At 36.9% G+C, this 18,013-nt stretch overlaps 1 protein-coding gene across 1 annotated transcript in view; it reads right to left on the minus strand.

Moving 5' to 3' along the window:
* Positions 1-18,013, minus strand: part of WDR17 (WD repeat domain 17) — an 80,569-nt gene that overhangs the window by 31,710 nt on the left and 30,846 nt on the right. Inside the window, exons 11-16 of the mRNA XM_015813940.1 lie at positions 17,696-17,782; positions 13,583-13,747; positions 4,718-4,920; positions 4,465-4,614; positions 2,407-2,537; positions 1,502-1,627 (exon numbers count right to left, since the gene is read on the minus strand). Coding sequence (XP_015669426.1) covers positions 1,502-1,627; positions 2,407-2,537; positions 4,465-4,614; positions 4,718-4,920; positions 13,583-13,747; positions 17,696-17,782 — 862 coding nt within the window. The remainder of the gene's footprint in view (positions 1-1,501; positions 1,628-2,406; positions 2,538-4,464; positions 4,615-4,717; positions 4,921-13,582; positions 13,748-17,695; positions 17,783-18,013) is intronic.

Consider the following 18,013-nt stretch of genomic DNA (forward strand, 5'->3'; position numbering starts at 1 on the left):
TCAGAGAAAAGGTGGCGGAACTCAAACCTGGCCACGCCCTCATCAAACCCTAGGACCGCCCCTTTAGAGAACAGGAATGCAAGTAAAATTTGGGAGGGGCTATTTCCGGTGCGGGAGGGGCTATTTCCGGTGCGGCCGGCCCGGAAAAAGGTGCCGGAACGCGGTTCCGCCGCGTTCCGGCTGAAAAAAAGCCCTGGGACTAGTGGCTCCTCTTGTATATTCCTGCGCAGTTCATTTCTGATTTGCAGGAACTGTCTTCTTTTAATGTTTTTTCTGTGGACATTTATAGCAAACCTTAAATGGAATTCATTGGGAGCAAATCATGCTGAAGAAAAGTACATCTCTTTGTTTCAACTCAGTTTGCAGATGTGTTTGCAGAAACATCCCAAATGTTTCAGATGTAGATATTTTAAAATGTACAAAAAGGTGATCCATTATTAACTGCAAAAATATAAGGTTTCTGTCATTTCTGTAGCCTATGTAACAAAAGCTGGCTGTTGATCTGTTGGTTTAAAATATTTCTTACAAAACTTCACAATAATTCAACCCAATACTGTAGTTTTTGTAATAAAAGTTTCATTACAATGAAAATTCTTCTGAAAAAGAAAAACACAGTATTTCTATTCTTGTATAACTAAAGTAGTAAAATATGCATAGTAATTCAGTTTAAGTATTATTGTAAATTTTGACATTTGTACACTAAGGGTTTATCATTTGTAACTACCATGCTTAATCTAATGAGGAAAAATGTAAGCTAAACTAAATATAGAGTAAAAAACATTGAAATCTATAATCACTGCCATTCAATGGCTCAAGTGCAAGAAGAGATATTTTAAAAAAGAGAGAAATGTCCAAGAGTGGGTTTCAAATGTTTCTCCCATCAATACTGTTTTAGAGAATTTTGTTACAAATATTCTTTGCAAATATTTAGTAATTATGAGGCTTCCTCTCATTAAAGCTATACTGGTCTGTAATTGGTGTTGCATTCTGGGTCCCCACAGTGCCAATGAAGTTGTCAATTAAACTTCTGCTCAGTTTAATTGAGAAGACAGTTTTCAACATTTTCTCTAGAGATGTGGGTGCAGACAATCTCCAATTAGCAAGAGTTCCCAGCTCCTTGGATTACTCCCCCAGGACTGAAGCCAAAGTACTCTAGTCCCCGGAGTGCATCACTGTAATTCGTAAGGAGGGATCAAAAGAAGCACTTTGCCATTTGTGCTGCCTAAGTCACTCTTTTGTTCTCCTTTGCTACCAAAGCAAATAATGAGAGGAAATAATCGGAAATAGGAAGAAATAAGGACAAGCTGAAATACCACACTTTTTTGCTCAGCAAGATTCCACTTGCCTTTTCTCTCTCCCCAGTCCCAAGAAACAGAGGGAAGAAGGCTCATATGGCAATGCAAATTCATTTTTGCAGATCTGTGGGGAAAATTATGGCTACATAGACATGCACTGCAAAATCCAAAATGATGTAAAGATATTCAGTCTGAATACAACTTACCATTCTAAATTTAACCAAATGTTTCATATGCATAATTCCTTTGTAATAATTCTGTGGGAGCAAACTATCATCTTGACCCTTTATTACTGCAACCAGATCCCATAAGTTTTTACTGCCTCCTCGGGGCTGGAATTATTTTTTTAAAAAAGGAAAATATTGTTAATGCCATATTAGAATACAGCCTGCAATTAACGTCTTTTTCAAGATGCTCTCCGGAAAGTATTATATTGACTGGGTTCATGGAATTTAGAGAGGCTCCTAGGTTGCTCTTTATTTCTAAGTGTCTGTGATTTTTTGCTATTTCTGTCACTATAAAATTTTATTATTTTAGGTTGGAACTAATTTTTCTGTGCATGCTGGTAATATAAGAACTAGCTATTATCAGCAATTTAACTGGTAATATAAGGACTAGTTATGCTGCTGTTAGTAAAAAAATCATATAGTGAAGATATGAATTCAATAAATAAATTATATAATTGCAAGATATCCCCTGGCATTGTACTTTCATTTATGAACCTTGCATAATATAGCCTTTGGATTATTTATGTATAGTTTTTTCTAGCCTAAGACCATAATAAAGTCTTTATACAATTCAAATTTTCCTCTGTAATTTTCAGGTACTTCTAGTCTTTATAATAAAATCTTTCTACGGATAGCAAATAACAAAAAAACCTGCAGATTATTTTCCTGATTTAAACCAGGGCTTCTATATTACATATAGAGAGTTTAATCGTTCAGAATGATTCAAATCTGTACCATTTAATTCCCACTTAAATCAAGAAGCCTATGTTCTGACTAAGCCAATTTCAGTGAACTCTAAATTCAATATTAATCTATATACAATAGAGACTGTTAATGAAAATTCTATATTGGATATATATATATTTTTAAAAATTAATACTTACTGATAAACATTCTGAAAACCACCTTAGCTTTCTTCCTCGAGGATTACTATTTAGCTTCTCTATTTCTTGTTTAATATCCCTAGATACTTTTCCACAGAGCAAAGGAGGAGCACCTATTTCAACCGCACGATCTATTAAAAACCAATAATCAAAATATTTGAAAAGAAAATTGAACATAATATCAACATATATTTTACCTCATAGATGAAGACAACTATGCATGCCAAACTTGGTTTTCTGACCCTCTCAACTTCACCTAGGGATTCTACAGTAACATATTAACAGATTTCACCATCTATATTGTTCTGTGGTATGGGCAATTATCCTGAACATTTCTTATGTCTGTTTCTATTAAATCTGCTTTCCAGTATTACAATTTTCATATTGCAAATCTTGTTTAAGTCAGGCAAGAAAATAGAATGTTTAATGGGTATCAGAATGAGTCCCTGAGTATAGTTTGTTATTCAGTAAGAATTCATATTCTGTTTCACCATTAGTTATGCAAAACCATTTGTGATAAAGTTGTTAACATTCATGAACATAATAAACTATAATGTCAGCTGAAATAGGAATAGATGTCTTCATATGGAATTTGTCAAATTTATTTGTTCTTATTTATTTGTACATTAATAAGGTGTATTAAAGGTAGTATTTTTATTTGGTACATGCTTATACCTAAGCACAAACAATAAAGCAATACAATTAAAAGATATTTAATTTTATATATAAATAAATGTATAAACAAACAGCTATTTAATTATTTTACAGCATTATATTATCCCAGTACTACCATTATTTTTACAACTATTTTACAACTATTGCTACTTCTTAAAGAGAAGAATACATCTCTAAAACTTCAGGAAATCTGACTCAAAAAATACTTCAAAGAAAAATCAATTCCAAACAGTGAGAACAAGATGTTTGTTCACTCTAATAAGAGGGGCAAATATGGAAGTAAAATGTGTACCAAATCCATCAACACATTTAATTATCAACATACAGCAACCTGCAAGAATAGAGGGATAATGAAAATACAATATCAATAGGAATTGTGTATAATGCTTAGAGCACGGGTCCCCAACCTCCAGTCCATGGACCGGCACCGGTCCACAGCATGCAAGCAACCAGGCTGAACAAACAAGCGAAGCCCCATCTGTGGGATGCAGATAGTACGCAAAACCACACCCCCTCTGGTCCATTGAAAAACCTTTCTCCATGGCACCAGTCCCTGGTGCCCAAAAGGTTGGGGACCTCTGGCTTAAGAGTGAAAAAGAGAATATAACCTGAAGAAAATACAGTGATACCTTGGTACTCAACTGCTTTGGAACTCATCGAATTTGGTACTCAATACATTTTGATGCAAAAATTTTCCTGGTACTTAACATTTGTTTGGTACTTAATGCACAAGCTAGAACAGTGGTGGCGAACCTATGGCACCGGTGCCAGAGGTGGCACTCAGAGCCCTCTCTGTGGGCACGCGCGCCATCGCCCCAGTCCTAGGCCTTCAGCTGGGTTTTATAAAACCTTTTTGCTTTAGGCCTCTGCCGCCGTGTACAAAAAAAAAGGTTCAATCAATCAGTCAATTTCAACTTCTTGCGGGAAAAAAAAGATCTTGCAAAGTTGGAATTGATTGATCAAACTTTTTAGTCCCACCCAGTCTGCTGTTACCACTGCAGCCACGCCCACCCAATGGGCTACACCCACCCAATTGGCCACACCCACCTAATGGGCCACACCCACCCGGCACCCGACGATGCATAAGTGGGTTTTGAGTTGCAGTTTGGGCACTCGGTCTCTAAAAGGTTCACCATCACTGAGCTAGAACTTGTCAGTGTTGGCTGCCTCGTGACTCACTACGTTATTCCTTATGGGAAAAATTGTTTGGTAATCATCATTTTTGTACTCATTGTGCCTTCCAGAACAAATTAACAATGAGTACCAAGGTACCACTATAAATGTATTAGAGATATTCCACAGCCTTTCACAAAAGCCATAGGAAAATATGTGAAAATACGACCATTTTGTATATAATCTGTTCATGTGCCATCATTTACCCACCAATGTTTCCAATTATCTCATCCCATGATCTGTCTGCCAAGATGCATAAGTGGAGAGGATTTATCAGAGGTGTTAAAGACCAAAGTCTCACAGTGGAATCTCGGGAACAAGAGGCCATAGTGAAGGGGTAGCTAGGATGACAAGTTAATCCTAAAGAAAAGGAATTAAGGAAAATTTCAATGTAATATTTTAAAATAATAGGATTTTCAAAAGGAATATAAAATGTACAAAAACATAGAATCAAACATGTTACCATAAACATCTGCACCATGATCATACACAGTGTCCAGGCATGTACCATCTCTTGTGTCCCATACTTTGATTGTATAATCCCAACTGCCAGATATCAATAGATAAGGTATTTCTGTATTCCACAACAATCCTCGTACTGGTGCTGTATGCCCACTAAGAATATTGATACAAGCATCTTGTGTGTAATCCCATATCCGAACAGTGCTGTAAAAAAAAGATGGCATTTTATTGCAATATTTTGATCATCTCCAGATAAAACCACAAACCTATTGCGGTGCATGGAAGAATCTTGATGAGACTTTGTCTCGGCACTGTTTCCTGTGCTTTATCTTACTATAAATTAAGGGACATTATCTAATTTAGTGAAAAACTAAGACCTGATGTTCCAAAATAGTGATTTTTCATAGTCACAGGAATTGCCATATCCAGAATTTGAAAATAACATTTACTTTTAAAGGAACATGATATTTTTTTCTTTTTTATATAGATATTTTATTAAGTTTTTATAGTTACAAATCTTTAGTGTCTAATAAACAACATGTTGTCTGGGTTCATATATTTAACATTAATAGTAATACAGCTTCCATTTCTACTCTCTATTGCGTTTTTCTAGCCATTTATAAAAACTATCCCACGTTTGAAAATATTCTGTATCTTCTTTCCCTTTCATTTTCAGTGTAAGCCTATCCATTTCCACACAATCCAAAATTTTCCTAATTATATCTTCTTCCGATGGTGTTTCTTCATTTTTCCAATACTGTGCAAATGTAATTCTCACTGCTACATGTAATATTAAATATATACATTTTTGTCATAGTTCTCTGTAATTATACCTAGAAGAAATAGTTCTGGCTTAAAATCTACATGTTTTCTTAACATTTTTTCTAACCACATGTGTATTTTTGACCAATTTCTTTTTGCCTTAGGGCATGTCCACCAAAGGTGATATTACAGGCCTGACTTTTGCCTACATTTCCAACAGTTACTAGACATGTTTTTAAACATTTTTGCTAATCCTCCAGGTGGTAGATGCCATCTATAAAACATTTTATATAGATTTTCTTTATAAGTAGCTGCCCTTATTATTTTATAATTTCTTTCCCACAAATGTTGCCATTTTCCTAATTCTACATTGTGCCCAAAAATTTTTGCTCAAGTTATCATTGTTTCTTTAACTTGTTCATCTTCCAACTTCAGGTGTAACAAAAATTTATAGAGTTTTTAAATCAGTTTTTCATCTGATGACAATAATATCTGGTCAAACTCTGTTTGATCTTTATAAAAACCATATATTTTAGCATCTTTTTCGTATCTCATTTGCATTTGCAAGTGTGGCCACCATGATAGCTCAATGCCCTGTTCTTCCAGTTCTTGTTTAGTTTGTAATTTCCCATCAGTATTCAAATTGTCTCTGTATGTCACCAGTTTCTCATAGTTGATTAAATTTGGGTGCACAAACGCTTCCATTGTCGAGATCCATCCTGGTATTTTCATATAAATTTTCATTTTTATCTTTTCCCATGTCAGAAGTAAGGCATTTCTTATATAATGATTTTGAAAGTATTTGTGTATTTTGTTCTTCCCATACCATAGAAAAGCATGCCATCCAAGTTGTAGGTCATGTCCCTCTACATATAGTAATCTTTTGTATCTAATGGTTATCCACTCTTTTAACCATGTTAATACAACCACTTGATAGTATAGAACCCAGTCTGGTAGCCCAAATCCTTCATTTTCTTTTGATTGTAGCAATTTCAGTCTTATTCTGGCTTTTTCCCCTTGCCAGATAAATTTCAAAATCAATGCATTTAGCTCATCAAAAAAAATGTTCTTTAATTTTATAGGTATTGTTTGGAATAGGAAAAGTAGTTTTGGTAAAATATTCATTTTCACCATTGCTATTCTTCCCAAGATTGATAATTGTAAATTTTTCCATCTTTCCAAATCTGATTTTGTTTTAACAGTTTAAAATAGTTATCTTCTTTTAATGTCGCACAACTTGCTGTTAAGGTATTTAATGTATTTAACTTTCTTTTTCTATAACAAATTTTTATTGATTTTTTAAAATAAACAAACATACAATTATGGCATACATTAATAATAATAAAAAAAAACAAACTAAAAAACCTCCTATTCTAAGATGCTCAACAGCCTCACAGGACCACATTCCCTCCATTCTTAAGTACATTATATCTCACTACCATTCTAGTATACCAAAATACATAAGAAATCCCTTCCCTCCCATCCCCCCCGGACTTCCCAGAACTAAATACAGGAGTAGTCACGTAAGCAACCCAAATCTACCTAAAACAATCCAATTATAACACATACCAGTATTAATTTACTTTAGCTCTAATAAACAATAACAAACTTAACTATAAAATGCATATCTAAATTATATAGAATATATAAACTTTAACTCAAATGGTAATAAAAAGCAACAAAAATTATATATTTTAACTCCGAAACTCAAAATATAATTATCCATCTTCCCCAGATCTAAATATCTAAAAATTAAACGTTACCATTTCTTCAAAAATAAAAAAATAAAAATTAACTACTAATCTTACTGCTATTAATCATCCAAATATCTTAAACCCATTAAAAAACCATCTTTAACTTCCTCTAAGACAATATGAATCCTTTAAAATAATACAATTATATATCATTAATCATCTAAACTTTTTTAATCTCAAATACATATCTTTTAAGTAAAATTTTCTCCTTTTTTATTTTTTACAACAAATTTTAATAGTGTGTTCATCTGCACTCTTCTTTATCAAATACTTCAATCCTTTAAGTCTTATTAATTCAAACAGAATATGTCCAAGAGATCAGTTCCAGATCGAAAAATTTTAAAAATAAAAAAAATAAAAAACTTTCAAAACATTCATATAAGATTATCCTCCTAGATCTCTCCATTCTTTTTCTCATTGCTGATCAACCTTCAAAGTCAGTAAATCTTCCTTTTTATCCATCTTCCCCAGATCTAAATATCTAAAAATTAAACGTTAACATTTCTTCAAAAATAAAAAAAATAAAAATTAACTACTAATCTTACTGCTATTAATCATCCAAATATCTTAAACCCATTAAAAAACCATCTTTAACTTCCTCTAAGACAATATAAATCCTTTAGAATAATACAATTATATATCATTAATCATCTAAACTCTTTTTTAATCTCAAATACATATCTTTTAAGTAAAATTTTCTTCCTTTATTTTTTACAACAAATTTTAATAGTATATTCATCTGCACTCTTCTTTATCAAATACTTCAATCCTTTAAGCCTTATTAATTCAAATAGAATATGTCCAAGAGATCAGTTCCAGATCAAAAAATTTTAAAAATAAAAAACTTTCAAAACGTTCATATAAGATTATCCTCCTGGATCTCTCCATTCTTTTTCTCATTGCTGATCAACCTTCAAAGCCAGTGAATCTTCCTTTTTCAATAACAATCAGATATTTGTAGCGTATCCAAAATTTCTGCAAATAATAAGCCTGTATGATTCCATTATAGCAAGATCTTCTAAAAACACAAGCAACATCTCCAGCTGGTTTTCTCTGATGCACGACCCATAAATTGACTATAAGCTTTTTTTTTTTTCAAAATTTCATCAGGGAGGTACACCAGGACCATAACCGGATCTGTTACAGCTTCCTTTCCCAACTTTTCATGCTTATCATTTTCCAGATCTCTACTATATAACATATCATTTGGAATTATTTCCATAACATCTTCTTCAACATTTTCACATAACTTATCCGCCCATTGCTCTGTACAATCTGGAACTATAAAACTCTGAAAAACAGATGCAACAGTTTCACATAATCCTTCTAATTTCTTGACCCAAAGATCTTCAGCTTCCACAATAAATTGCTTTACTGCTTGCTTCAAAACATACTGTAAGTCATTTGTAATTGGAGATAAAGGCATTTCCAAAGAAAAAAAAAAGGAGAAATTCTTTACAATACAACCATTTAGCCAACAAAAAAAAAAGTATGGATTTTTCTTTCTTTCTTTCTTTCACAATTCCACAGCCATTTTAAAGCCATTCTCCAAGCTTCTTTGAAAAACACTTCAGTAATCCATTAAAGTAATAAGGCAGCAACAAGTAGGCATTGCAAATTCTTTACAACTAAGACTTTCCAAAAACCAAAAAAAAACATAATGTATCTCTATCCAGTTAATAACCAGAGGAGAGTGAAAGTAAAAAGCGAAAAGTAAAAAGCGAAAAATTCTTATCAGTTCCAAAGAAACGGCAATTCCGCAGCCATCTTCTTCTCACTTTAAGTCCCCACCAAAAAGGAAGATGTTAATATATTTTCAAAGATTCCACATAAACCAAAACTACTCCAAACCTCCTGCTTAGTTCCGTCTGCTTATAGTTTAAATCCAAGTAGCTTTCAGTAGCAGAGGTGGCCGCTGCATCTGGCTTCGCTCCAAATGGAAAGGAGCGAAGGCGTCCTGGGGCGCGGAGAATGTCCAGACTCCGGCTGAGCTCTCACCCTTCAACCCCGATCAGAGAAAAACCGGGGTGAAGGGGAGCTCTAAGCCTATCTGGACTTGCTCACCCCCCCCTCTCCGCCCGAGGGACGGGGTTCCTAGCCGAGAGTCAGCTGTTGCACGCTGTCTCTTCAGGCTTTGATGCGCTCCCAGGCGGGCGGCTAACAAAAGCCGCCATTGGTGCAGCCTGTCACCACCGGAAGTCGTATTTAACTTTCTTAACTATCTGGAGATCTGTTTTTTTCTGACAATTGATTTTTTTTGTTTATGTGTAAGGTTTTTAACTATCACTTTAATCTTATCTCTATTTTCAATCCTGCTACTTCTCCAAATTCTTTATCAATAATTTAGGGCTTGTCTCCAAGGGATCTTCTAATATAAATACCAAATCATCCGCAAATGCTTGTAATTTATATTTTTCATCTTTTATCTCCATACCTTTAATTTCTGGGTCCTGTCTAACATTTCTATTCAGCACTTCGAGTTAAAATAAATAATGATTGGAGATAGTGGACACCCTTATCTTGTACCTTTTTTAATATTAAAATTCTCTGTAAAATCTCCATTTACAATTACTTTAGCCATTTGTCTATGGTAAATTGTTTTAATTATATTTATAAAGTTTTCTCCAAAGTCCATATAGTTTAATTGTTGTACCATAAATTGGCAGTTGACATTATCAAACGTTTTCTGCGCATCTACGTAAAAAGATTAATGCCATTTATTTCCCTGGATGCATTTCATAATGTTCCAAGGTATCTAAGATCATTCTTAGGTTGTTCTTTATTGTCTCTTTAGTAAAAATCCATTTTGATCTGGATGTATAAATTCGATCAAAAATCTTTTTAGTCTTTCTGCTATTATTGAGGCAAAAAGTTTGTAATCCACATTTAATAACGATATTGGTCTATAATTCTTTATCGTAGGAGAATAGAGCGGTGGCAGGTCCGGCTTGGGGTTAGGCACTCTCCTGCTTGGGGGACATGACTTGGGCAACAGGTTCCTGCGTGATCCAGTTGGATTTCTCTTTCGCCGGCTGCTGGGCTAGTTTCTTTCTCACTGGTGGTCCCGGTCTATTCTGTTGCTGAGGGTAAGGGACTGGGCAAGTCGCTGCTCGATGTCCCTGTTGTCCACATCTCAAGCACTTGATCGGTGGGCCTGCAGGTAGCCTGGGATTGTCAGTAGCTGCAGCGGTTGGAGGTTTTCAGGGAGGGTGGCTGTCATTTGGGTTGATCTGGCCTCAGCTCGGCTTCTTGTGGGGCTGTACTTCCAGCGGTTGCAGCCTTCCTGATCGCTGCATCACCTCTGGTTGTTGCAAGGCCCGCATCTGCTGCTGCACATTTGGGGGCACGGTCTTCAAGCAGGTTCTCTTCTCCCATGATGAAATTTCCTCCTGAATCTTTGCCAGCTTCTCTCAAGCCTAGAGACAGTGGCTGGAGTTCAGGACCCCAGTTCGATTGCTGCACAGCCAGCGGCTGCTGGCTTCCCATCTGGGGAGGCTGTGACATCCCCCATTGCTCTATGGGCCCTGGGCTGGGTGGCCAGTAAGCGTGTTGATCCGGGGTTTGGCTGTCCCGGTGACGGCTCAAGGTCTTATCTCGTCATCGGCAATCAGGGCTTCTGGAGGGGCAACGACTGGAACTATCTCTCCCCGCGGGGCTAGAGGCCATGGTTGGTGGCTTCGAGGATGGGGAATCTACCTGACCCACACAGGTGGGACTGGAGCTTCCCCTTGGCATGAGTTGGTGGCTGCCTCGCTGATCATCATGATCGCTCACGTATGGGGAATGGGAGGGTTGCTCTCCACTTCTCATTTCTAGCTCTTCAAATCTCTCCTCAAAGTTCTTTGAAGAGTTTCATCTTTTGGAACCATGACGTCATGACAAAATCTACAAACTTTTCAAACTATCTAGGGGTTCCGAACCCCAGTTGCTGTTCCTAAACTAAGGGAATAGGCTAACAAAGATTCGGGGAAGATTTCACCATGGAAGAAGAAAAACTGCCTGAGGCCAGCACCCTGGCAGCAGCAGCTTCCCTGGGGGGGGGGAGCGACAGCCAGCAAGCCAGTGGAGAAGGAACTTTTGCAGATTTCCCAGCTGGGAGCAAGACCGAAGCAGCTAGGAGAGCTGATTTGGTCCTCAGACTGGGATAAGCCCAGCGGAGACTCCAGACGCTTCGAAACAGCCTTGCCACCCTCAAGGGCTTCAAAAGCAGATGAGGTAGAGCTACAACAAAGGGATTCTTGCATATCGCATTCCCCAGACCGGTGGAGAGCTGCCAGACCATCTGCCACCAAAGACTCAGGTGAGTGGAAATATCCGTCCGCAGCTCGTAGTCGGTCAGTAGAATATTTGGCAGAAAGATCTGAAGAGTTAGAAGTGAGAAGCGGAAAGCAACTCCTGCTAAGAGAGGCCTCCAGTCCCTCCCTCCCAGCTGCTTGGCTTCCGCTTCTATCTGCCAAAACTCATCCTCCATAGCAAGCTGTCTGTTGCTTCCTCCTCTGGGGTATCAGCAGCTGCCGGGTCACGGTCTTCAAGCAGGTTCTCTTCTCCCATGATGAAATTTCCTCCTGAATCTTTGCCAGCTTCTCTCAAGCCTAGAGACAGTGGCTGGAGTTCAGGACCCCAGATAGTTTGAAAAGAAAGATCTTGGGATGATGTCATGGTTCGACTAGTGAAACACTTCAAAGAACTTCCAGGCATTGTTTATCCTAAAAAGTCTTTAATCATGTAACAAAGTGTTGGCACAGCACGGTGGATGCCAAGATCTGAATTCCCCTCCCTTCAGCACATAATATCTGGCACAATTCCCTCCTGCAATTTGCAGTCATAATCATGTTCTCCAATCAGTTTGAAGGGCAAAGCTTCCCTTCCATTCTATAACATGCCATTTCTTATCTTATTAAAAACAACCGGGGGAAACATTCTTCCTCCTCCCCCCAGCATCTTCTAATTCTAAGAGCAAAGGCTGCTTCTTTATATTGTCAAAGCAAAAACATCCAATGTTTGCAGCGTTGACATCCAATTTCTCCACTGATTGACTACGGGCTGTGGACAGGTACTTCCACTCACCCGAATCCTCAGCGGTAGTCGATTTTGTGGTTCTCCACTGGTCCGGGGAACGTGGCATGCGGGAAGCCCCTCTTTGCAACTCGACCTCATCTGCCTTCGAAGTACTTGATCGTGGCAAGGATGTCTCAAGGTGTCTAAAGTCTCCACTGGGTAAGGTCCATTCTGATGACCAGATCAGCTGTCCTCGTGGCTTGGGTCTCGCTCCCAACTGAGAGGCCTGAAAAAGTTTCTTCTCCACCAGCGTGCTGGCTTGCGCTCCCCCTTCTGAGGTAGCAGCCACTGCCGGGGTGCTGGTTTCAGGCACTCCTTCCTTCTCCATGCTGAGATCTTCTCCGAATCTTTGTCCGTCTATCCCTCAATTCTAGGAACAGCAACCGGGGCTCGGGACCCCAAGATAGTTAGGTAAAAATTGGAGTTTTGGGCTTAATGTCATGGTTCCGACAGATGAATCTCTTCAAAAGAACTTTGAGGCATTGTTTTCCTTAAAGAATCTTTTATTCGAGAAACAAAGTATCGGCACTACATAGTTGAAGCCAAAAACTGAATTCCCCTCCCCTGGCACAAAGTATCAAAGCGCAATTCCCTCCTCCAATTAACAGTCATAAATCACATTCCCCAATTAACTTAAAGCGTGGGCTTTCTCCCATCTCCCCTGCCCGCCAAATTTCTATCAACTCTGGACCTAATAATCTTGGGTTCCCACGGCTGAGTATTATTATTATGACTAGCGGGACTCTCAGCCACATTCCCCCTCCCAGTATCAATGAACTCTAAAAGCGATAGAGAAAAGATGGCTACATTTCCATCTGTTGTCAAAGCAAGAACATCCGATGTTAGCAGCGTTGACAATTAATATGTTTCATTCAGTATGAACCTAAAGAACGGGCACCAATCCCCATTTTTATTAATGAGAGCAATTTAGTTACACTCTAGATTTGAATTCTACAGAATTTATCCTGATATTGGGATTTTAGCCAAATATTTGAATACAGACATTGTATTTCACCTTTATGCTAGTGATATAGGTTCTGCAGCACAAATATTAATGCATTACAACATTTTACTCTATCCCAGGCCTTGTAGTGGAGACTATAGTAAAAAACATCAGTTTCCTTGAGGAACATGAGGAGGCTACAATATAAACAATGGTCTTTCAGAACAATTTAGTGTTTTATGAATAGTCTATGTACTCCATCCTTTACTAAATATAAAGTAACTATTTCACTAACTTCAGACAAAATTTAATTCTATGTCAGTGACAAATTTAAAGAAAAAATACTTACCCATCATCAGAACCACTGCAAAGTATTCCTTCTCTAAGGGGAGACCATCTTACATGAAATACTTTGGCTGTATGCCCACTGAATACTTTCAGTGGCTGATCAGAACTAGTTGCTAGATAATAAACACGGACATTTTTATCTTCACATCCGGTCGCTATCATATCTCTGTAAGAAAAATCACAGTCATCAATTACCACACTGGAATCCCATCTTCTAAAATTGCTGAGATCAAGGTTATTAAGTATTAGAAACAGATATGAAAGAAGATGTGGGATATACAATCATCCAAATTTACTATAGAAAATAGAAAGGGGGATATTTTGCTTATTCACAGCATGAATTGCACAACGCATTATTTGTATTTTTAAAAAATGAAGGAGCCTATATGAAGTGGAATAAAATAACAATAACAATACAGAAATTAAACTTTATTTTTTAATTTATTCATTTTATTTACTACATTTACAAGGTTGTAAAAAGGGAGATTTATTTGTATGCCACTCAACTCCCAATGATTCTTGGTGGCTCACAAGTTAAAGCATTTTAAAAAATAAAAGAAAAAAAGATGACCAAATTGAATAGGAACTGCATTTATCTCATAGTAATCATTTCTGACATTTTGATATTTTTTTCTAGCATGGTATACCAGTGTGAAAATAATTTTAAATGGCCTTTGTCTAATTGCCTTTGTAATAATTAGGCCCAGTACTCTTCAATATCTTTATAAATGACTTAGATGAGGGAATTGAAGAGGAACTCATCAAATTTGCAGGTGACACCAGACTGACAGGAGTAGCCAACACCCCAGAAGACAAGCTCAGGATCCAAAAAGATCTTGACAAACTTGAACAATGGGCCCTATGTGGAGAATGTGGAGAAAAGCAAAGTCTTACATTTAGGCAGGAAAAACCAAAGGTACAAATACAGATTGGGTGAGACCTGGCTTAAAAACAGTAACTGTGAAAGTCACCTTGGAGTCCTAGTGGACGTTCACTTGACTATGAGCCAGCAGTGTGCAGCAGCAACCAAAAAAGCTAATCCTGGGTTGTATAAACAGAGGCATAGAATCAAGATCACGCGAAGTATTAGTACCGCTTTATAAAACCCTGTAAGAACACACCTGGAATACTGCAACCAATTTTGGTCACCATATCACAAAAAAGATGTTGAGAGTTTGGAAAAAATTCAGAGAAAAGTAACTAAGATGATCAAAGGCCTGGAGACTAAAACATACGAAGAATGGCTATGGGACTTGGGTTTGGCTAGTCTAAAGAAAAGAAGAAATAGGGGAGACATGATAGCAATGTTACAGTATCTGAGGGGCTGCCACAAGGCGGAGGGGGGAGGTTGTTCACCAAAGCACCAGAGGGTAGGACGAGAAACAATGGCTAGAAACTGATCAAAGAGAGAAGCAACCTGGAATTAAGGAGAAACTTCCTGAGAGTGAGTACAATCAACTAGTGGAACAGCTTACCTCCAGAAATCGTGGGCACGCCGTCACTGGAGATTTTTAAGAGGAGACTAGACATTCACCTTTCTGAGATGGTATAGGTTCTCCTGCTTGAGCAGGGGGCTGGACTAGAAGACCTCCAAGGTCACTTCCAGCTCTATTCTATTCTATTCTATTCTATTCTATTCTATTCTATTCTATTCTATTCTATTCATTATTTTCTGGTACTATAACTGCTTTAAAATCTTTTAGAAGTGCTTTGGGATGCACGGATACACAATTGCAGCATCTAATTAAAAATTGCCACATCTTTTTTCAGGTTTCCATGCAACCTTAAAAAAACTTGCACTATTTTAATGAGTGCCTTAAAGACGTTTTAATTAACTGACTCATTATAGGAACTGTGTTTGTTTTTTAGATATATAGAAAAGCCCCACAAAACAAATGCAGCTATTTTAAAGAGATACTGCACTGTTTATTCCAAAATACCTCTTCAAAACATTTTGGAAGCATATAAGTCCTACTATTTCCAATAAATCTTTCAGTAAATGTTTTGCTTAAAGTAATATTCTGTGTTCCCAGCACAATATAGACAGTTGAGGCTATTCAACTGTTTAGAAAAAAAATACTATAACTATTTAGAAAAAAATTACTATATAAGAATTAAATATAGATTCATTTGAAATATTATTGGCTTTCAATAAACATAGTACTCAAATATACTGTACAAACTATGAGATATAAACAATCAATCATTTTCCAGTATGTTGGCATTTACAACATTGCCAGCACATATGAAACATCCAAAAATCATTACAAAATGTTTCACTATTGGCTTATCATTGTCTTGATTGCTAAAACAAATGTTTTTTCCCTAAAATAATATTGAAAATGTAAATAAATCTGATTTTTAAAAGGCTTTACTATTTATTATCTAATCCAATTCAGTCTGAAAGCTCTGATATACAAAAAAATAGAGAAGTTACATAAAGAAACTTTTCAGGTTTTTTTTTTCTTTTATATTTCATTATCTCCTTGGAAGCTTTTTGTTGTATCCGAACCAAATTAAGTCTAACATTTCTAAATGCCTTTTTTCTATAGGCTAGTCCAGCACAAACATTGGCTAGCTTAGTTTTCAACAATAGTTGAGGTCAACTTCCTTTTTTGCCACATGCAGTTGAAAATAATTCTAATTTCCTTAGTGGAAAATTTGTAGCAATACAAATTTATACTTACTATGTTTTATAATGGTTTTTTATATTATAATTGGCCTTGGATAAAGAACAAAATAAACAAATGTTATAAATAAAAGAAAGGATGTCAGAGGAAAATTTCTTTTCATCTTTACTCTCTTTCAAAATTGTGAAACTATCAAACAATGCCAAAAGAAAAGAAGAAAAGAAAAGAAAAAAAAGAAGCTGGCATAGCTAAGTCTAAACATAATTTTGAACAATTTTGTCAGCATAGCTGATTTTATTTGCTTGCAAATCTGCTTTTAAGTGGCAAATACAAAGCATACTTTCAAAATTTTGATGTTACAGCACATGACATCCATTTTTTACCTTGGATTTTTTTTAAAAAAAATATTATAGTGAAAGTTCCCATAGTTTCTATTCTAATCTGAGATGCTAAGCAAGCAATTATAACTGCCAGTCATCATGAGACAAAGATAAAAATAAACTAATGGGTCAGCTAATACTATTTTAATTAATTGAAATAATTATATTATGCATACTCCAGTCAACTTTATCAATATTAACCTTAACTCTTGATGCTACAAGACCGAGTGGCTGTGGCTGCCGGCGCCGCGGCATAGTCAGCTGACTCCATCGCTGACTATAGGGGGCGAAATTCTGGCCCCCTCGGAGAGGGTGCGCAATCTGGGGGTCCTCCTGGATTCGCGGCTGACGCTGGAAGATCAGTTGTCGGCCGTGACCAGGGGGGTGTTTTATCGGGTACGCCTGATCCACCAGTTGCGGCCTTTTCTGGACCGGGATGCCCTGCGCACGGTCACTCATGCCCTCGTTACCTCCCGCCTGGACTACTGTAATGCTCTCTACATGGGGCTCCCCTTGAGGAGCACCCGGAGGCTTCAACTGGTCCAGAATGCGGCCGCGCGGGCGGTGTTGGGAGGGACTCGTTGCTCCCATGTAACGCCGCTGCTGCGCGAGCTGCACTGGTTGCCGGTGGCCTTCCGGGTGCGCTTCAAGGTGTTGGTTATCATCTTTAAAGCGCTCCATGGCATCGGACCTGGATATCTCCGAGACCGCCTTCTGCCGCAGATTACCTCCCATCGGCCGGTACGCTCCCACAGAGTGGGTCTCCTCAGGGTGCCGTCAGCNATTATTATTATTATTATTATTATTATTATTATTATTATTATTATTATTATGGTTAAAATGTAGAGAATAGAGAATACTTTTTCATAACTGTTAAATAACTAGAACATGTCATGCTTAATGAAACAATAATGAAGAGTTGTAACACTGGAAAAAAGGCAATACAAGGCAAAGTTTATGTCGAAATTATCTGACAATGTCACAAAACTAGAAAAAAAATAGCCTAAACCAACAAATATTACATAAGTGACAATGATTTTAGTATCAATTCTTTTTGGTGCTATGAGATAAATATATAAGGAACTATATGCAATAATAACTCACTTGTTGTTTTGACTCCAATCACAGCCAAAAACTGCAGCTGGGTGTTTGTACTTGTGGAGAATTTTGCCATCAATTGTCCTAATAATGCTGAATTACAACATGAAAAAAACATATCAAACATTAATAGGATTTTTTTCTGAGCATGCAACTAAAATTACTGTAATAAATATTAAATTCCAACAATTCTTAGAAATATATAATAACAAAAGAAGACTATTCTATCAACCACATGAAACAGACCAAATGATCCCATAATGCACTGTATGTGTGAATACATAGAAATCATTCCTCTGGAGTATTGTCTATGCTACTGATAAA

The sequence above is a fragment of the Protobothrops mucrosquamatus genome, unplaced genomic scaffold (assembly GCF_001527695.2).
Source record: "Protobothrops mucrosquamatus isolate PMUCROS unplaced genomic scaffold, P.Mucros_1.0 scaffold204, whole genome shotgun sequence".
NCBI lineage: Eukaryota > Metazoa > Chordata > Lepidosauria > Squamata > Viperidae > Protobothrops > Protobothrops mucrosquamatus.